Here is a 22,048-nt window from a genome sequence, read left to right as displayed (position 1 = left end):
GCCTTTTTGGGCTAGGCCCCGCTCTTAGTCTTATCACTGTGCACCGCGTGGTTGGCTGCTGTGGCCTTTTTTGCATATTTTCCTGCCCATTAGGCTGCCCTCTTCAGGACCATCAATTCATGCAAGTGTGTCCAGTTGTGCTCCCGGTTTTTGGACGCTTAGTTGGATGTCTGCTTGGGCATTCAATTGGTAGCGGCATCTAATTGAGGTGCGTGCTTACTTATATGCACAATGTGAGCGGCATTGAGTACGTTCGGTTTTTGGATGCTCGTCGAGGCACAGGGCTGTACGCTTACATTTTGGAAATCTATTTTTTGCTGCACGAGTACAGCTGGATGCACACCTTTCAGTTGCCTGTAAAGCGTACTATAGACTGATGGCGCTTGCAGCTAAGAAACCTAAGCGCCTTTCCCTCTGTGCTGCTTGTCGTATTTGGACATCTCTGCCTGGCATTCCCTCTAACTTGTGCCAGCGCTGAGGGTGAGTTGCCTTTGTTTGATTTTACTAAGCCCGGTTCTTCCCACCCTGATGCGGGCCTGGGTAAAGACGTATTGGATGGGGTGCCTGAATTTGGAACTCCCTTAACTGGTTCGTCAGTGGGCAAAGGTAGTTTAGTGGGCACAGGACAGGTGCCTCCTGGTTTTGGCATGGATCCTTTTGCCTTTTCTTGGGTGGAAGTTTTTCAAGGATTGCAGTCCTTTCTTCAGGCACATTTCTCTGCCCTGACCAGTCTTGCCAGGTCAGAGTCAGAGGTGGTGACCTCCTGCACGCCTGGTGCTACGGTTAAGCATCGAAGTACACCTAGATTGGCGGCTGGTCTTTCCGATAGGGACCCAGATGGCACAGATGATGAAGCTGATCCTTACTCCCTGGAGGATGGGAAAATTCCTCCGGGATTGGAACCATATAGAATTGTGTTGCGGTTCTTTCATAGAGATGAGTTACCAGCTCTGATTTCCCAGACATTGAAGATGCTGGGAGTCCCTGGGGCTGAATCCATGTCTGAGCCAAAGAAAGATCCCATTTTGACTTCTTTGCATAAAGCCTCTTGGGTTTTTTTTCCCCTGTTATGGAGGCCATTCAAGAATTGATTGATCTTGAGTGGGGCACCCCAGAAGCTAATTTCAAAGGGGGACGAGTCTTGGAAGAACTATACCCCCCTGGATCCAGCTGTGAGAGAATAGTTACATTTTCTGAAAGTGGATGCGCTTGTGTGTGCTGTCACCAAGCAGAGGACTATCCCCATAGAGGGAGGAGCGGCCTTGAAGGATGCACATGATAGGAGGATTGAGGCCATCCTTAAACAAGCATTTGAAGCCGTGACAATGATTTTGCAGATAGTTCCTTGTTATTCCCTGGTGGCTTGCTCCGCTTTACTTCTCTCTCAGGTGGTCAATGAATGTGATGTGAATTCCAGTGATAGAGCCAGCAGCCGCCTTTTTGGCAGATGCAGGTTGCGATTTAGTCCGCACCTCAGCCAGAGGGGTGGCTTTGGTAATAGCGGCAAGGCATCAGTTATGGCTGAGAAATTGGTCGGCTGATGCGACCTCCAAGTCTAACCTTATAAAGTTGTCATTTAAAGGCTCTCTCTTGTTTGAGAGCAAGTTGGAGAAAATGGCCAATAAGTGGGGTGGTTCCACGGTTACTGAATGATAAGCAGACGCCGTGCTTCTTTGGCATGAGAGATCGTGCCAGGGGATCCAAGCGTTTGTGACCCTACAGAGTGACCTTTCAGAGGACTCAACCTTTTGGTAGGTCTCAGTCCTTTCATCCCAGACAGGGGCAGGATGAGGTAGTGGAACCCCCCACCTCCCACCACCACCCAAGCCTCCCAATGATGGTGTTCCAACCCATCCCTGGAACAGGAGATAGGGGTCGCCTCTCTCTCTTTTATCAGAGGTGGGTCGAAATCGCATCAGCCCAGTGGGTCCTGTAGGTGATACGAGATGGAAATGCGCTGGAGTTTCGCAGTGTTCCTCTGGATGAATTTATGTTGTCTCCATGCCACTCCCCACAGAAGAGGCAGACCATGGAGTGTACATTGTCAAGACTCCTCAGTCTGAGGGCTGTGGTTTCAGTGCCCATATCTCAAGAAAATACAGGCTGATATTCCATTTATTTTGTTGTGTCCAAGAAGGAGGGCTCTTTGTCCCATCCTGGATCTCAAAGGGTCAAACATCATTTGCGGGTGATTCATTTTCACATGGAAACCTTGTGCTTAGTGATAATGGCTGTGCAATTGGGGGAGTTTCTGACGTCCTTGGATCTGTCTGAGGCATACCTGCATATTCCTATCTGGCTAGAGCACCGATGTTTTCTGTGATTCACGGTTTTGTGGCATCATTATCAGTTTTGAGCCCTGCCTTTTGGTCTGGCCAACGTGCCCAGAACGTTTTCCAAGGTTATGGTGTTGGTGGCGGCAGCGTTGAGAAAGGATGTGTTTCTGGTACACCTGTACTTGGATGACTGGCTGATTCATACCAAGACTCTGGAAGAGAGCCTCTTGGTGGTCACGCAAGGTGATCGCCTTGTTGCAGGAGCTCGGTTGAATGGTGAACCTGGCCAAGAACAGTCTTCAGCCATCTCAGTCGCTGGAATATCTCGGTGTTCAGTTTAACACAAAGCAAGGCAGGGTTTTCCTGCCAGAGGGTTGTATTCAGAAGTTGATGGTGCAGGTGCATCTGTTGATGAACACAATATGCCCGACAGTGTGGTTCTATCTACAGGTGCTCAGATTGATGGCGGTGATCCTGGAGGTGGTGTCACAGGCAAGGGTGAATATGCATACTCTTCAGTGCTCCCTGCTATCTCATTGGAGCCCACAGTCACAGGACTACTCAATTTGGTTTCACTTGCCGATGGAGGTCTGCACTCACCTGCATTGGTGGTTAAAGGTGGATCATCTGAGAAAAGGGGTTTCCCTAAGCTCACCGGACTGGCTGGTACTTACAACAGATATGAGCCTCCAGGGTTGTGGGGGGGGGGGGGGGCTCACTGTCAGGAGCTGACAGTGCAAGAGTGCTGGAGTCCAGAAGAGTCTCTCTGGAGTATCAATCGGCTGGAAGCCCATGTGGTCCGGTTGGCATACTTGCAGCTCAGTGACCAATTGCAGGGTTGAATGGTTCGAATACTGTGGGGGACAATGCAACAGCAGTGGCTTACATTAATCAGCAGGGAGGAACCAAGAGTCAGCAAGTATCGCAGGAAATAGCCCAGCTTATGGAATAGGCGGAAGTGCATCTTCAGGAGATCTCAGCCTCGCACATTGCAGGAAAAGACAATGTAAGTGCAGACTTTCTCAGCAGACAGAGTTTTGATCCAGGAGAAAAGAAATTGTCAAACGAGGCTTTTCAGCTGGGGCCTTCCATTTCTGGACCTACTAGCGACTTCGTGCACTGCAAAGGTTCCTTATTTCTTCAGTCGCAGGAAGAGATCCCACGTCCTTGGGAATTGATGCCCTCGTTGCAGAAGTGGCCAGAGGGCAAGCTGCTATATGCCTTCCCCCCCATGGCCCATTTTGGGCAGTGTTATCGGAAAGATCGAGGGACACAGGAGAATGGTGCTTCTGGTGGCACCAGATTGGCCTAGGAGACCATGGTATGCAAATCTGCAAAGGCTCCTGGTAGGCTCTCCCCTCTGGCTTCCGGCGCACAGGGATCTGCTGTGTCAGGGGCCTATTCTTCTTCACGAAGAGAGGGCTCACTTGCTGAAGTGTGGATATTCTAATTTGCTTATTGCCACCTTGCACGTGAGGAAGTTATCCACTTCCTTAGCCTATGTGGGGATTTGGTGTGAAGATTTTTTTTTAAAAATTTTTTGGAATTTTTGCACGATGGATTGAATAAAGGGGTTGGCCTTGCGGATATTGACCTTGAAAACGGTGTTTCTTGTGGCAGTTTGATCTGCGTGTAGAGTATCCGAGCTGCAGGCCTTGTCTTGCCAGGAGCTGTTCCTTCGAGTCACTCCAGGGATGATACAGCTGTGTACTGTTCCTTCCTTTTTGCCAAAAGTGGTCTCGGATTTTCACTTGAATCAGTCCATTTCCCTGCTGCCTCTGGAAAGAGAGAGAGTTGCAGAGGAATATTGCCTGTTTTGACTCTTGGATGTCAAGAGACCTATCGTGAGATATCTGGAGGTTTCTAAACCTTTCAGGAAGACAGATCGCCTGTTTGTGCTCCTCGGTGGAAGTAAACGGGGCGAGCCGGCTTCACGAGCTACAATAGCTCGCTGGATTAAGGAGGTAGTTACGGCTATGTATGTGGATGCTAAGCAGTTGTTGCCTAGTCAGGTTAGGGCTCATCCCACTAGGGCTCAGACAGTGTCATGGGCAGAAGTTTAGATTGTTGTCTCCTGTCGACATTTGCCGAGCTGCGACTTTGGTCATCCTTACACACCTTTTCCAGGTATTATCGTCTGGCTGTTCAGCCCCGGGTGGATGCAGCCTTCGCACGTGTGGTTTGACTGGACCATGGGCAGCTCCCGCCCTGTTTGGGAGTAGCTTTGGCACGTCCCACTTGTTCTGGAGCCACCTGTCTAAATGCTAAGAAATGAGAAATGAATACTTACCTGGTAATTTCCTTTTCTTTAGTATAGACAGGTGGATCCACCTTCTCACCCTTGGCTGCTGGTGAGTTGTGCTGCTGTTCTCCTGTGTGGCTGCGTGTTTCCTGGGGTTACTGGTGTTAATCCAGTCCCTAGACTAGTGTTCATACATTTTTGTCTGAGGTCAGTGTTTCCTGTTGAATGAGTGCTGGCATGGTTAGCTGTTGTTTATTGAATTTTGTTAGTCTCTCCACAGTTGGCTTTTGCAGAGAATACTGGTGGGCTGATGTCTCTGCAGGGATGTGTATACTGTGATGTCACCTGACACCTTCACAGCTGCCCGTACTGGGCTTTCCCACGCCAGCACCCCTGTTATGCATTATAAGCCGTCGTTCGTGGCTACGGGTATTTTCACCTTCCTTCTTAGCCTGGTTGGTCCTTAGCTGCGAGGAGCCTGGCACACTTGCGCCATTTACAGGTCAGGTGCAGCAGTCAGGACGCCTCTCCTGGAAACTGTGGAATGGCCCAGTCAGCCCAAGCAGTAGCTGGGTCTAGAACTGAATCCAGATCCCCTGTTTGACTGCTGGGCCGTCAGACTGGTCCCTGAGTTTGACATCCTTACTGCTTCCTGACCCAGGCTTGTGCACATTTAAAACCCCAGTGAAGGTGCAAAATGAGACTCATCTCAAAGAAGAAAACCTTAAGGGCTAGGCCTTGTTTTAGAACAATGGCAGGAATTCTTTAAGGGAATTCGTTAGTGCTATGTTTACACAGCAGTTGTAATAAACACTTTTATCTTGTACCTCCTGCTTTCTCTATTTAATGTTACATGCTCTCTTATCAGATGAGGCAGTCTGACCTATATTCCACAAACTAGACTCTTTTTTTTCTTTCTCATTGTAGGAAATTAGATCTTAACTGAAGTCTTGTTTATGTAGGCATGAGAACAGGAAGAATGTTGTCATTGTTTTTTGCAGAAGCAAATAAATATGGAATAAAAAGACAGAGTACTTAAGAGTAGGTAAATCAAGACTGGTTAGTATAGTTTGTTTGCTGTCACCCTTGAGCAAACATGAATTAAAGTTTTTATTCAATTTCCTATCTCATTTCTGTCAAATGCTAACACTAAAAAATAATCATTTGAGTTTGCCTGCAGTATAAGTTAGAATTTATTTAAGCTGGTGTGATGACTTCAGTAAGTAATCTTTCTTTGAATGAGACTGGACGTGTTTATTGAGCTTGGGGAAGACTACATCTGGCTAAAGATTCTTTTGCTTATATCCCAAGCAAGGATCAGCATCACAATTTTTAAGACTTCACATCAGAAATTTCCACAAAATTAATTTATTTCTAGGGGCACATACTGTTTATATGCCACCATAAGAGAAAAGAAAAGTTAGATGCCTGCACAAAAATAAATTTTAACAGCTGAAATAAGGATTTCATAACAAGTTGTTACGCAGTGCCTGAAGGGCCCATGGTGTGGGCCGCTGTAAAGTCATCGGCATAATGAGCCTTCACTTCTCAATCCAAAGCAACTTCCTGTCTCCTCTGATGCTGACAGGATAGTGCCAGAAGGACATAGGAAGGAGATATGGAACTCTTGAACTGGAGCCATGCTTTTAACTGACAGCCATGTGAGCTCCATGGAAGTTAAAAAAAAAACAAAAACCAAAACAGCTAATTTCAGCAAATTTAACAATTATTGTGCAGTTTTCTGTATATATTGAGGTCAATATTCAAAAGCCACTTATCCAACTAAATTTATAGCTGGATAACTACTTACCTGGCTATAATTTAGCTGAATAAAAAGGGTGCATTACTGGGGCGTTCTGAGGAGGAGTTGCGTTATCCGGCTAACTTAGCAGAATATCACATATATATCCAGTTAAGTTAGCTGGATAATTTTATACCTGCTTTGGAAGCAGGTCTAAAGCTATCCGGCCTTGTTGTGGCTTTTGAGTACAAGAAACGATCAGCAGCCACTCTTCTCCATGCGAGGACTGAATCATACGTGGCTTCAAACAGTTCGAGAGGATGTAACCATGGCAAGCTTCCTAACATGAGTCTTGCCCTCTTGTTTGCTTGTGGAGCGAATTCAGCAAACCTGTTATAATTTTACCAAAAAACAACCCTGCAGCAGGATAAAAAAAAAAAGCAAAATTGTAATTACTCGCAAGCATAGCCGTTCCAAAAGTGCTCTCACCAGATTACAGCAGCCTTACGATTCTGCTTGTTCTATGGTGAATAGCATCTCGGTTAAAATATATTTTTTAAATTGTACCTTAATTGTTCAAACTGTTTGTTTATTAAACATATAACAGCACAGCGCATGCGACGAGCGGGTGCTGTGACATCCGCCGCACAATACAGAAAGATACAATATCTTTTTTTTATTACAGTCATTAGTAAAGTCACCCTTGCTAAACCCTAAAACAAAACCAACCCCACCCCTCAAGTCTACAAAAAGCAGGTTCCATTGCTCACCAAAGCAACTATACAAGCTGCATCCAAAATCTCGTATTACTTCAAAGTATGCAAAAAATATGGCAAAATTCACAATGACATATTAAACTCAGAACTACGGATTTTAGCTGTTAAAATTTGAAGATGTACATTCCAAGTTTGTATGAACAATTACCTTATCGGTTTCATTAATTTTATTTTTTTTTTTTCAGAGTTCCTTTGCGTACAGTGACTTGTTCAGTGAAACATGGAAGGCGTTTACTGACTATGAAATTATACATCTAAAAACTTATGATCATAAAAGGGTACGAGATTGAGAACATTGCAGAGAATATATCTATTTTATTTATTTAATTCTTTTATAAACCGACTTTCATGACATGGGTCATATCAAATCGGTTTACATGGAACCTGGGGGATAACATTCGTTAACGGTCAGTTAACAAGAGGTCATTTACAGGATATATATTGTATACTGTAATGTATACAATGTATATATAATATATATCGTGGACTGTAATGCAGTAATCCAAATGTGCGCTACAACAGATTTAAACAATAATCTTTCTGTTCAGCCACCCTTTCCCCTACTGATACTGTGACTTTTTTATCACACCGTCCTCCCCGTACCCATACCTGACTTTGAAACGATTAGCGGTGGTGCCAGAATATCCCAATATCCACACACAGAGAGGCCTAAGATGCCAGTAAATGATATGTTGAGGTTTTAGGGCCTGATTAGGTCTGTTGGCCACTGGCATACATCGCCTGTCCTCACTGAAAAATTCCAAATTAGCTTGTCATCTTGGCTTGTTCTAGGGACGCGCTGTCTTTTCAGCATGACATGACTGCATCAGCGGTGTGTGTTATATTGTTTTGTGCGGCCTCCCATCTGAAATGACACAAATAAAGCTAGTGAAATATTGGGGGGGGGGTTGTGTCATTTCTGTGATTTTTAACGTGCACTATTTACAAAAGTAGGCATGTTATAAAAAAAAAATTAAGTGCAAGCTGTCAGTGAAACAAAACCATATACTTTTCATAATGACTTTGAAATAAATTTAAAAAGGAAACAAAACATTTATTCCCATGCACACTCCCTTGTCTTTTCAACCTTTTCTGGCTCTGCTCCATGCAGGTGATTGGACATCCTGGCCTTATTTTGCTCTTCTCACTCAGTTTGAAAAAAAAAAATTATGGTGATAGACCTAAAGGTCAATCACTATTTATTGTTTCACATCACAGATCATAATAAAATAATTATAGTAAAATAATCCTCTGGTGCGTTGGTTGAGAGAATCTCAATGCCTACAACCTCTTCTCTCCATCTCAGTATCTTCTTAGTTCATCGGATGATATTTATTAGTTGATGAACTGCCGTCAGGTGTCCATCCCTGCCCCCTCGCCCTTGTATATTGTCAGCGGATTGGGTGAGTCACCGGTGACTTGGTCAAGCAACCAAGGGAAAACATCTGAATAAAGGCAGGACCTTTACAATCATGAAAGATGGAAAAGCAGCCAGGAAGCCTTACAAAACCACAAAGCAGTTAAGGAGGGTAGGAATCATCAAAATCTGCAGAATTATCAGTGAAAGACACATTGTACCAGGCAACGAAGCAGATCCTGAAAGGTTCGTTAAAGATATTAATCACAGAACGATGAGGAGGGATGCAGTAGGTTCCTTTTGTGGATGCTGGAAATTCTATATAATCTTTTGGCCTTGCACTTTCTTCCTTCACCTTTTTGGATTTCCAGCTCAGTCAGTCAGAACTTGGGCTGGGATGTGATGCTGTGAGCCTTCATTCACAGCCATCCAGGGTTTTATGCTCTAGTTTTATATCCCCTCTCTCTCAGTCCATCCAACACAGCAATGTACTTCTTGGCTAGGAGGGTCACATACCATGGCTCCCTGTAAAGCCTGTGTTTGTGTTCCCTGAATCCGGCCACTAGATGTCACTGTTGAGCAATGATTGTGGCTTCCTCACCATGTCCTGGTGATTGCGAATGCTGCCTCCGCAGCATCTTCAGCACTGGCTGGCCCAGACCCTGAACCCAGCTGCTCTGCGTGAGCTGCTCCTGCAGAGCCCCCGAGCCAGCAATGGAAACACATTTTATAGAATCAGAAAGCTAGGCATGGACACAATCGGAGAATGAGGGAAAGAGTGTGCAGGTGCATGGTGTGAGGAGGTAGACAAGTTCCAGGGCCAGCAGCTCTCCCATACTTTGGAAGTGGCCTGTCTGGCCTTCCTGCCCCGGTGGAGGTCATCCTCACTCAACTGGTGCCCTTAGGTATCCTCTCTCCATGTGACCAGTTCTATACAGCAGTTTATTTTCCCACTGCTCCAAAGAAGTGCTACCTTTAATTATAACTTTATAATTCCTTCCTTATCTTTCATTCTCAGGTGTGCTTTAAAGATGCAATCTTCTCCTTATTGCCCCGCATGCGCTATGGCTTATTTTATAACACACCACTGGTGAGTATGTTGTGCTTTAACCTAGAAGAGACAAGAAAGGGATAGAAGCTATGTATGTGTAAAACTTTTTCATATCAAGACTGGAGTGCCACAAACTCTCACTTGTACCAAATTATACTTAATGTGCAAGAGTTCATGACACTCGCTTTTTGATATGTTCTATTTTTTAGGGCTGGATTTTCAGAAGCATTTACGCACATAAAATGGGGCTTAATGTGCCTAGAAGGGCTTTTTGAAAATTGCCCATCCCAATTCTGCATATACGTTTATGTGTATAGCAGCATTATGGGGGTGGGAATTGGGATGGGGGAACGACAGGGCTATCAAATTGTGCTTGTCAATCTACTTGCACACGTTTACACCTGCTGACGAGCGGGTGTAAATGTGTGCATGCATGTTTTTTCGCTCATTTTCAAAGCTTTGAAAATTCAGGCTAAGGTCTGCGTGGACCTTGTACATGCAAACTTTAGTCCTCCATGGACCTCTGAAAATTACCCTCCTGGTGTAGAGTTTGAGCTTCCTTTGTTATTGTTTTTGATTCTCAACTTTGGTGACGTTTTTAGGTTAGGTATAGTAAAGTGTAACTTGTGTGCAAAATACAACAAACCAGAATCTCTCCTATGTATTCATTGTTAAGAGAGACCTGCCTGGAGACTTGGATTTTGGAGGAAGACTTTTTGAACCAGTCCTGATTTTCAGACTCTCATCTCAGTGTATTGTGGTATTTGCAAGCCTCCCTACATTTCCAGTCAGCACTGCAAGTAGCACAGAGTATCTGGGAAGGCATCCAAAGGCTAGGATTGGTCCAAAGTCCTGCTCCAAAAACCTGGTTATCCTCCTTTTGCCTGTAGGATTATAGTAAGAATGAGTGCTGTAACTAATAGGGTCATTTTTCAAAATGTGATGGGCCATTATCACGTGCGTTAGGGCCTTAACGCATGGGATAAGGCCCTACGCACGTGATAATGACTGCATCGTTTGATAACATTTAAATGAGGGAAAGGGCAGGGTTTGGGCGGGATTTAAAAAACTTTGGGCCCGATTGCGCTGCGGGTGATAATGTTTTACACATTATTGCTGGAAGTAGCGCTGGAAATAACTACACCTTTTGCAGGGGTGCTATGGGGTGATAGTGTACGCCGTGACTGCAACCATGGTGGGAGAAAACGCTCCGCTGCGATGCGGCTGGGTGCACACTATCGCCCCCCCACCCATTTTCTGGCCGCGGCTTTTCTTTCCGCTATATTTAAGTGGAATGAAAAATCTAGACCTAAAACTGGAAAAGCAAGGAGTGATGTTCTCTAATCTCAAATAGGGCAGACTTCAAGATATAAAATAACACTGTGATGGCTGAATCCATCTACAAAACCCTGGATATAGTGACTAAATTACTGCTTGGTCACCAAACTGCCCAGAAGGTTTTTTATTTGGGTCAAGCACTGCTGTTTTATGTGTAAGTTCATCTCATTCTAAGGCTTTTGGTAAAATATTCTTGGCTTATTCAAAATATCAGTGGAGCTTATTTATAATGTGTTTCTGGGATGTGTTCGTGACTGCTGTCAGGCATATATCCCTGATTTTAATGTGTGTGTAGATTAAAACTTTCTCTTTTTTTTTACAGCTAATAATAGAAAGCACTATTTTCGTTCCAGATCTCTGGCTGTCATGGTACTGGGCTGTTCAGAGCATTTGCTCAACATGTACTACACAGATTAAATATTACTCAGGATGAGTCTCAGGTATGGAGTGGATGTTTTGGGCAGTTAATTTATAACTGTTAAGAGTTTTTATTAATAGTTTTTCTCATTGCTTGCAGTTTTCCTGTGCACTAATGTTGTGGCACATTCTATAGAGTAACCTAGAACCTTGGAATAATAGTGGATTGCTCCAGGATAGTTTAACTTAATTTCGCAGCATTATTTAATGAGAAGGATAGACCCATTAGCTTACCAAATGCATTGTTGTTTTGTTAGATAGTAAGAACAGGTGGGGTAGCATTAGGAGCAAGAAATGGGGACAGGCCTGCATGTTGAATTATATTATTTATTTATTTAGCTCCTCCCTTTTCATTGATAGCTCAAGGCAAGTTAGGTATTTCCACCATCACAAGAGAGCTTACAATCTAACATTGTAACTAAGGCACTAGAAGGCGAAATGATGCAGAAATGTGTATGCTTAATCACATGAAACAGGGGGTCAAAAAGGGGAGCAGCAGTCCAGCTGTGTCAAACCTTTGAAGAAAGGGGGGCAAGGTCAACCAACCTGAAAAGGCAACATGCTTAAGTATAATTGGGGGAGAGGAGGGGGAGGGATCAGTTTCTTAGCAGGAGATGAAGGCTGATTTGACTATGCTTCTCAGCTAAGAGCAATATCCTGCGGGTGGTCGAGCTTGTACAGCTGACAACTAGGAGAAATCCTTAACATAGTGAGTGGGATGTGTGTGTGTGAAGGGTGATGGCCACAGCTGAGAGTGCATATCTGACAGCTTGGAGATAGCTTCCAGCAAGGACAGTCAGGCAGACCAGGAGGACCAAATGGTTCTCTGCGGAAATCTACTGTGTCTCATCACCAAGGATTTTATTACTGTCTCCGTGGGAAAACACGCACAGTGCTGCAGATTTGGTATCCCATAGCTTTGCTGTGCATCTTATCTTCTTTTCAGATACGCTCTTACTGACATTTCACCTGATGCGGGGATGGCCAGAGTAGCTCTTGATTTTTCTAGTCAGTTGGAGAAGCAGTGTATGCTGACGGTCATCAGCTCGAGCCTGCTCTTCCTGCTCTCCTGGAAGTTTCTGCTGCCTGTGCTTGTTTTTTCCTGGTCCTCTTCTCAGCCGACTCATGGGTCTGTCTCTGTGGTGCATCTTTCTTTCTGTGTCTAAATCCAGATGACCGGGGTTAACAGGACCACGTGAACGGTTGCTTTATTCAGAAGATTCATGAGAATCCCGGAGGAGCAGTTTTGGAAAGTCTGGCCAGGTGCAATGGAATGATTATAATAACTTCTGCTTTTTTTTTTTATTTAGGATGGGAAGATTCGAATCACCATTCTAGCACGCAGTACAGAGTATCGTAGGATATTAAACCAGGACAAGGTTGGAAGTTAAATTAAAAAAAAAAAATCTTTCTTAAGAAACCATATTGTTGTTCTGTTAAAGCTGCTTGCTGTTATGTTTCTGTAACCATTCGAGTCCCTGATGCTGCCTGTAGGCAGGCGAGGTTATGAACTATGAGCACTATCGCAGTCAGACTGAAGCATTATAGCTGGTTAATTCTCACCCCAGTTGTCTCCCACAGAAGAAACCACCTTAAATTTCAGAATGACTTTGCATGTGACCTGCACAGTCTCTGTTACTGTGATGGATTATGGCAGAGCATTGCGTCCTTGGGGGACGGTGATTCTGTACAGAGAAGGGTACAAGGGGTGTGGGGAAACTCGTGAAAGGTTGTCTGTTGAGTATTTAAAAATCATAGGCTTTTGAGATGGCTCGTTGGCCGTGCTGTGTGCTGCCATGCAGACGGTCCCTGGATGGGGACTGAGGAAACTGGTGAACGGCCAGACATGATGGAGAAATAAAGGGAGTAAAATGAGCACAGTGTTAATGTTGGATTTTTCCTTTCCAGCTGGTGAATGCTTTGAAAACAATATCGCTGCTCGAGGTTCAAGTAGTAGATTACAAATACAAGTAAGTATAGGTGCAGTTAACTGTTTTTTAAACTCTTGCATGTCTGGTTAAGAAAGGTCCAAAGACAAGTGCGCGAGCTCAGGCCAAAGATCGGGAATATCCTCTTATTAGGGGGAGGATGTAGAAGAGTTGGATGTCCGTGTCATGGTGCCATCCCGGAGCCGTTGCAGGATTCACTGGAGCAGCTCCTCTCTTCAGGGTTGCCAGCCCATCCCAGGTCGGCCGAGCAGGCTGGTCCGTTCCGGGTTTTGTGCCATTGCATGGAGTTTCCCTTTGAAAATTTGTGCTAGCAGGCTCGAGAAGCACACACAGCACAGAGGAGCAAAGTACCTGCAGCAGAGTGCACACAGGGATTTCAAAACGAAGTGCCCCACACATGCTTTCACATTTCCACCTTAGCCCCGGCACTTTTCCATTGTGGGCAAAAGTGTGCATTCTTTTTCCTACATTGCGGGCGCTAATGTTCAAATGGCTCCATCCCGCCATATTAATTCATTTTGGCATTACTGGTTCCACTTGAAAATTGTTCTCAGAGGGTCTCAGCTTTGCTTTCCTTCCCCTCGCTTTGACACCTAGATGCTCGGAAGAAGGTACAGTATATAATTTTCAAAGGCATTTCTGCAGGTAAAATGTTGCTTTACCTGCAGAAATTACCCATCTTTGTCCTGCGAGTTATTACAAAATTACCCCCATGAGAAGTGCTCTTTAAGATATAATATGAATAACAAATAGCACAAAGCAAACCTCGAGCAGTCCTTCAGGAGGTGCCAGGCCGGTGATGCTGCTGAGCATAAACTGGTAATCCCATCCGAGACAGCACAGAACCCAGCTGGTATTCTCTGCCAGCGGGCATCAGCAGCCACAGGAATAACAATGCTGGGATCGCTGCCTTCTCGGGAGCGCTCAGGTTAAATAAATAAACTTCATCGGTGCAGCAGGAAACCAGAGGGCGGCTGGCGTTTCCCTTTTTTATAGGCCTTGTAAATCCTAAGGCTTTGGGTTGTTTTTTTTTTTTTATCTATTCCTCTATAAATACCTCCATCCTTGAATGACTTCTAAGAAAGAAATGAATGAAATAAATGCTTTTGATTTGCTCCCATGTTTTGGCATAAAATATTCAGATCTTCAGGCTGCTCTCTGTTGAATCCAGTGACTGACTGGGGCTCTCTCTTAACTGTGAGATTTATTTATATTTTGTAATTTAGTGTAGCCGTGTTCTTCCAGGGTGGGTTCAAGGCCTGACATGCTGACAGGAATTCTTTGCTCTGTCCCGGGGGGGGGGGAGGGAACGACATGAACTTAGATGGCAATTTTTCAAGCCATTTGCACAGGTAAATCGGCCTTGTACCAGTGGCAATGGGCTCTTTGAACATTGCCCGCCCTGTAGGTGGATGAAAGTCCACGTGTTTTTCTAAACTGGAAGTTGAATGCGTGCACTTTGACCCGCACTGTAGCGGGGTGGGGCTAGGTCGGAGGTGAAATCTATGCTTACGGTTTTGAATTTTTCAAAACTACACCTGCAGTTTTTGGTCAGAAAAAGGTGCAAAGCTGCCTGGGTACTCCTGAGCAGTTTCCAACGTAAAAAGTACGCATGTACTTTTACTTCGGAAACTGGTGCAAAGATCATGGCTTAAAAAGATACCTGCGGACTTTGCAGCAATGCAGGGGACATGAAAACTGCCCCCATAATTTCAAGAAGTTACTATCCAACGGTGAAGTTCTGCTTCCAAGCGCTTTTGACTTCTTTGTTTCTGAGGTAGCAGTTTGTATCAAACAAGAAATAGCAAAGCGGGGGCCGGCAACAACAGGAACGAGAAGAAATAAACACAAGGGTGTTTGCAACAAGGTAACAGGAAAAATACAGTCTTTGCAGCCCAACAGATTGTAGTTCCAACAACAGGGGGGAAAAAAAATTGCAACCCCAGTCACCCATCTTCTCTAATTTAGGAAACGCTGTCCCCACATGGAGGAATGTCGGGGCTTGTTCTCATCAAAGAAAGTTGTTCCTTCTTCCCGGAGCACCCTCCGGCGCCATCTTGCGCGCTGCATGAATTCTGCAAACCAGAGCTTCCTCTTGCCACCGTGACAGCACTCTACCCCCTTCCCATCCCCAAATCAGCACAGGATCAGTAGGAATACACTTGCCTAATTGAAGTGTTTGTTTATTTTTTTCACTGATTTTGAAGATGATTCATGAGTTGGTTAACGCCACGGACAGATTGGGTTTGGCCAGTTTGCAGACACAGGGATTGGCGTTGTTCCTGCGTTCTTTTCCAATGTTTAGAACCCAGCGACCTGAACTCGGATCTGGGGTCTCGTCTTTTCTGCCTCCCAGACTAGTAAACATTTACAGGACTCTCTCTACTGATAGGAGTCGACAGCACAAGTTTAAGGATTAATTTGGATTATAACACTTTTTTCTAGTTGTAGGGAAAGTTAAAAATAACACTAAGGTTCTACCACATTAAAGCGTGTGCCCAAGATCAAACTCACTGAATAGTTGTCTGCCTTTTTTATTTTTGCTTCTGCCTGTAGAGGAGAGGGCCCTGAGCTCCGCTACTTATACCTGCAAAAACGTATCTGTCAGGAGACATGGACAGCCTTTCCAGTGACTCTCTTGATATTAGGGATATGCTTTTTGTTTTGAAAAGGCATGAAAGAATCCATGACATTTGTATCATGGATACAACCCCCCCCCCCCCCCCACCATACGAGCAAAAGAAAAGCCATGCGGAGTCCGATCAAAGGTCCTTTGACCCCCCCCCCCCCAGCACCCTGTCTCCAACAGTGGCCAATCTGGATCACAAGCAACCAGCAAATCCCAAAGAGTAGATCCATCCCTGGTTGATCGCTCCAAGGGAATACCTGGCGGCTTTCCCAAGTCTAACTGGCTAATAATGATTTTATGGACTTTTCCTCTAGAAACTTGTCAAAATCACTTTTAAACCCAGCTGTGCTTGATGCCTTGACCACATCCTCCAACAAAAATTCCACAGCTTGATTGTGCATTGGGTGACAAAAAAAAACAAACAACTTTCTCTGATATATTTTAAAACTGCTGCCTTCAAGTTTCATGGAGTGTCTGCTAGATGTTGCATACAATTTGAAAGGGAAAATGGTAAATAACTATTCCCTACTATTACTTGTTCCCGCCTCACTGATGATTTTATAACCCCCTTACATATTATCACCTCTGTTTCCTCTTCTCCAAGTTGAACAGCCCTTATCTGTTTAGCCTTTTTTCATGATTCCATTCCCTTTTTCATGTTTGTTGCCCTTCTCTGAAATGTTTTTAGTTTTTGCTTTCTTTTCTGAGATGGGACGACCAGGACTACTCAATGTTCAGTCACACCATGGATCTATACAAAGGCATTGTAATGTTCTTCATTTTATTCTCCATTACTTTTGGAATAATTCTTAACATTCTGTTTGCTTTTTTGACCACTGCCACACATTGATCTGAGGATGTTAATATCTCCACAATGATTCTAACCGGTCATTATTCAGCCGCAGGTTGCCAAAACAATTTAACTGGCTATTGTTAGCAGGATAAATTGTTATTGATATTCAACAGAGGGCTGCCAATTAGGCTGGATAAAGTCCTAGTTAGACGGTGAAGTTTAGAACTACTCTCTGGCAGGACCAGACTTAGCCGGCTAGCTTAACTTCGCCCCAGAGTGCCCCCAGAATATCCATTTAGTCAGCTAACTTCTATCTAGCTAAACAGCTGGCGAAATCAGATCTATTCAAACTGGCAGGAAATTTAAAACTCAAGTTTATTCAGCTAAGTCCTATATTTAGTCCAACAAACCATCCAAATATTGACCTCCAGATCTTTTTCCTGAGTGTTATCTCCTAATACAGAAGTGTATCTGAAGGTAGGATTAGTTCCTCTATGTACATCACTTTGCTCCTTTCCACATTAAATTTCGTCTGCCATTTAGATGTCCAGTCGCCCAGTCTTGCAGGGTCCTTTTTGCAGTTCCTCACAGTCGGCTCGTGTTTTAAGACCAAACTTTTGTTTCATTTTATTGTGCGCTAAAACCAGTTAGAGAGGAATTTGCAAAGGGAATTCCGCAGGCAGATTAGTGCTTTACTCCCCAAAATGGCCCTTTAGAAATTTACGACTGATATGCGTGTAAAAATTATGCAGGGCAGGGAAAGGTCTTCCAAGGATTGTAATCTTGGCAGGGTTGAGACTTAACACGCACACTGTTTGAGTTTAGAAAAGTGTGCTCCTAAATTCCCTTGGCGAATACTATGGGTCCGATGCAATAAAGTCGCATAGAAAGCGGGTGCTGAACAGTCAGCGCCCGCTCTCTTAACGCGAGCCCAAACGGTTTTTGTGATTGACGTACGTCGGTCATGAAAACCGCCGATAAACTTGGCGTTGGTTTTTATGAGCTCACTGAAAACCAACGCCGAGTTTCAGCGTCTGTTTTCGTGGCTGTCCGCCGCTAAGGAAAACTGACGCTGATAAACTCGGCATTGTTTTTACCCGAATTTATCGGTGTCAGTTTTCCTTAGCGGCAGACAGCCACGAAAACCGACCCTGATAAACTCTGTGTTGGTTTTCAGCGACCTAGTCATGAAAACCAATGCTGGGTTTATCAGCGTCCGTTTTCATGGCTGTCCGCTGGTAACGAAAACAGACGCCATTAAACTCTGCAATGGTTTTTGTGATGGGTCCGACTGTAAACATTTTTTTTCTTTTCTTTTTCTTCTTTTTTTTGATGCGCAATTCTATTAACATCTGCTCCTGGCAGGCGTTAATAGATGACAGTTAAATGTGCGTCCAAGATGCACATTTTTCTTTTTGCATCGGGAGTGAATGCCTAATAGCCTCATTCACATGCATCTGCATGTGAAGAGCGCTATCACATTCACTCCGCATTGGACGCACGTTGAATAGGCACTAATCCCCTTATTGCATTAGGGGATTGATTAGCGCCTTTTCTACCCATGTCCAACTGCATATTAAGAGTGCGCTCGGCTCAGCGCACCATATTGCATCGGCCCCTGTGTGCACCAAATAATGGGGAATTGCAGTTTTGCCGAGATAATTTTCAGAACGAAAGTATGATTTTACAGTGGCTGAGAATTAGCCCTTTTTTGTATGCTAAATAATTTTAGTGCACACTGAAACGAAATAGTGCATGCTAAAATACACGAGGCAAGGTGAAAGAAATGAAACAAAAAAAAAAAGAAACTTTTTTTTTTTGTACCTGCACACCCCTACTGTATGTAATGTATTCTACTGACATGCAGTCAAATGGACCCTGGGTCTTATCTGAAATACGTCTTGTGATTGGAGCTGGCATTTTCATATATTTATTGTTGAAATCTTCTTTCTTTTTGTGGCTTCTCTGTTACCTGCAGAGAGCTTGGCTTTCTTGAGCAGCTGAGGATTACTCACAACTCGGACATATTTATCGGAATGCATGGAGCAGGCCTCGCCCATCTTCTCTTTCTACCAGACTGGGCAGTTATTTTTGAGCTGTAAGTTTTCTGGTTACTTTTCTTCAAGCCAGCCTTAAAAGCCATGCCATTGTGACACACATTATGAGGACAATAATCCTAGGCATTTCTGGGGATCGTGTTTTACCTGTGGAAATGAGCCCTTTGATTATTGTCACCCTGTTTGCAGGTAAGACTGTGCCTGCTTCCATTCCCGGGTGGGGGGTGGGAGTGGAACAAGGTGCACGGTTTTGTTCTGAAAATGTATTTGTAGAGAAAGCAGGCAAAAATCACCACAATAATCCAAGGCACAACTACCTGCATGGTTTTGATTTGATTTTTGCTGCAAATCCCACTGGTAAAATGTTTGCACCAATGCTTACTTATTGCCCCCTATGGTATTAGCTGTATCTGATCGACTTGCAGCATGTTATAAATCTTGAAAATGTTTGATCAAGAGTTCTGGTTTCTGCAGATTGAGATGAAGTAGAGGAAAGAGGGAGGACTAGTGGTGAAGGAGGAGGAAAAAAGCCATTTGCCACCCTGCCAAATCACCCCTCTTTCTCTTATCCCCACTTCCAAAGCCCTTTTGATTCCCTTTCTCGCTCCCTCTTTCACATCTCTTCTTCACCATCCTGTCATTCGCTTGCTCCTTAACCCGCCCACACCCCTCCCAAACCCTGATTCCCTTCTTTCTGTCTTCACTCAACAAACCCCTCACATATTTTGGTCCAATCCCTCCCCCCACCCAGTGAATCCTGGTTCATTCACTCCTCCCTTCTTCCCTTCCCTCCCCCCAGCAATCACCAGTTCATTCACTCATCCATTTTTGTGCCCTCCCCCCCCCTCCCAGATCTCCTCACTCATCTGCTCCGATCCTAAAACAGAAGAAGGAACAAGATGGCAGCCTTGCACCTCTTCCAGTGTGCCCTCCTTTCTCTGCTGCTGGGGTCTGAGCGTCACACTTTGAAGGGGCTTAGGGAGGTCGTGCTGGAGGAGGTGCAAAGTCGTCATGTTCCTCCTCCTGCTGTTTTATGATTGGAGCAGATAAGTGAATGGATCTGGGCAGGGGAAAGAATACATCATCCCACTGCCACCAGTGCTTCCCTTCTGAGAGGGCTGCCGCTCCCCCGTGGCAATTCCGCAGCAAAGGTCACATTTTGTGGCCCTTACCGCATCTGCGGGCTCGCAGGGAACTGGGGGCCTTGACTGTGGGGTACACTTTTTCAGTGGTTTAGTTCAGATCTACATGTGCCTAAAAGGGAGTAACGGGGATAGATTGTCTGAATCCACATACGTGGGTATTCAGTCGTCTGAAAGTGCCCAAGTACTTTTGGCCACATTAAAAAAAAAAAAAAAGGTGTTCTAGGGAGAGAGGTGTGGTTGGAAATCATGGACATGCATTCAAGTTTCAAGAATGCATGCGCATAGTGAAGTTGTTTGAAAATCATCTAGGTTTGTGCAGGCTGAAAAGTAAGTAGGCATAGTATGCGTGTTGCCCGTTAGGTTCACAATTGAAACTTTATCCCATACAAATGAACAGTTTGTAAATAATTTGCTAAAGATAGGATAGCATAATTTGACTACGGATAGCTAGACATGCTTGCATTATCATTATGGGATGTTGTCCTGTCCAGGTATAACTGTGAAGATTTTGGCTGCTATTCAGATTTGGCTAGACTGAGGGGCGTTCATTACATCACCTGGCAAAAAAGACACAAGGTCTTCCCTCAGGACAAGGTACAGTGCAGCCGGGAGAGCTTTCTCACTGCCTCTTACTTGTTTGTTCATGCTTGGCTGCGCTTCTTTGTTTTTGCTCATGAGATATTATTTGTGTAATGTATTTCAGCCTGTGCTAACTGTTCTGCACGAAGGACCTGTTGTACAGCTGGGGAGGAAGTGAAATTAAATTAATTGGCCATTAGCAAAATCTGTCAATAAGTCTTCCATTAGAATAGAAACAGCTGTTTCTGTAGCATGGGAAGATCAATAGATCATGGAAGGACTAAATTAAAATAGTCGCTACTTGAGAGACTGCTTTAATTTGCTTATTTCTAGAGGAGGAAACTCGCCATGCTTGCTTTAACAAAGTTGTGTGTGTTTTTTGTTTTTGTTTTCAGGGTCACCATCCTACACTAGGAGAACACCCCAAGTTTACTAATTATTCCTTCGATGTAGAAGAGTTTATCCGCCTAGTGCTTCTGGCTGCAAATCATGTGCTGCAGCATTCCAAGTGGCCATTTAAAAGAAAACATGATGAGCTGTAAGCAGGGACCCAATTTTATTGGGTCCTTTTTGGAAATTTCACCAAAAGAGAATGGGCATTTTTCACACTTATTTTCATTTTACTTTCTGCAACCACCATAGTCTTCTCCCTGCTGGGCCCCAATCTGTCTTCTCCTCCTCCTCCCTTCCTTCCTAGGCCCCATTCTTTCACCGTGGGCCCTGCTGACACTTCCTCCTTCTCCCTTGCCAGGCCTAATTTGCAGTAGCAGATCCTAATTTATAACTGTTTTGGCAGCTGCTGGAACGTTCACATTACATTTTTTTTCTTGGTTTTTTTACCATGCTTACGATTAAAATTGCATCCATAGCTATAAGTTCTGCATTGGTTTTCAAGTAATACTTCTACGCCGCTGATGTCTTTGCAGATCAGCGATGCAGCCTATTGCACCAACATAAGAATTGACTAGAAACAATTATATAGTTGTGTAGTTGGTTTAGATTGAAAGCAGGCCAGAGGACTCATTAGCCCAGACTACCTCTGATTGCTTGATGGCTATTTCCCCTTGTTAATTCAGAGAAAAGCATTCTGTAGGAAAGGTAAATGATTCTTTCCCTACCCCAAGTATGGTAGTTGGCTCAGAACTGATAAATTAGCACTTTCCCTAATGTGTATCTCTATCATCCTCTTTTTTTTTTTTATATTTATTTTTTCTTCTAAAAATTTATCCAGATTCTTTTTGAATTGATTCAGTGTCATTGCCATAATTATGGTGGTGATGCCTGCATGAGCTTCTGACATCCCATGAATGCTTTCCTAAGACACGAGGTATCTGAATCTAAAGAAAGCACCTACAGGATCTCAAATGCACATGGACATCAATGTCTTTGGATCATTTTTATGTCTGTCCAAAAAAAAAAAGGCCTTGCAACGTGCATAGAATCCTGTTTTCTTCAAGACCAGTAGAATAACTTGAACTCTGCACTGTGTTAGGGGAGTGCAAGGGAGAAGCTTTGGTTTTGTGTTGCATTTCATTTGCTATTTCATTTTTCGGTGCGTGCAGAAATGAAACAAAAACCAAAATGTTTTTCGTATCATTTTTGATAGGAAAACCACAAAATGAAACAACAAATGTAATTTTCTTGTCCTTTAAAAAAGCTAACACATTCCTATGCTACATGACTGATTTACCTACACTG

The 22,048-nt window shown here is 44.1% G+C and overlaps 1 protein-coding gene across 2 annotated transcripts in view; it reads left to right on the top strand.

Moving 5' to 3' along the window:
* Positions 1 to 21,800, top strand: part of EOGT (EGF domain specific O-linked N-acetylglucosamine transferase) — a 57,583-nt gene extending 35,783 nt beyond the window's left edge. For both annotated transcript variants that reach the window (XM_029601065.1, XM_029601064.1), the window contains exons 9-16: positions 7,221 to 7,313; positions 9,411 to 9,482; positions 11,135 to 11,221; positions 12,509 to 12,577; positions 13,107 to 13,168; positions 18,548 to 18,667; positions 20,263 to 20,365; positions 20,746 to 21,800. In XM_029601065.1, coding sequence (XP_029456925.1) covers positions 7,221 to 7,313; positions 9,411 to 9,482; positions 11,135 to 11,221; positions 12,509 to 12,577; positions 13,107 to 13,168; positions 18,548 to 18,667; positions 20,263 to 20,365; positions 20,746 to 20,892 — 753 coding nt within the window. In that variant the 3' untranslated portion in view covers positions 20,893 to 21,800. The remainder of the gene's footprint in view (positions 1 to 7,220; positions 7,314 to 9,410; positions 9,483 to 11,134; positions 11,222 to 12,508; positions 12,578 to 13,106; positions 13,169 to 18,547; positions 18,668 to 20,262; positions 20,366 to 20,745) is intronic.
* Positions 21,801 to 22,048: the final 248 nt, after the last annotated feature.

Source organism: Rhinatrema bivittatum, chromosome 4 (genome assembly GCF_901001135.1).
Source record: "Rhinatrema bivittatum chromosome 4, aRhiBiv1.1, whole genome shotgun sequence".
Lineage (NCBI taxonomy): Eukaryota > Metazoa > Chordata > Amphibia > Gymnophiona > Rhinatrematidae > Rhinatrema > Rhinatrema bivittatum.
Note: the sequence above shows the minus strand (reverse complement) of the source record. Positions and strands in the feature narration are given on the sequence as shown.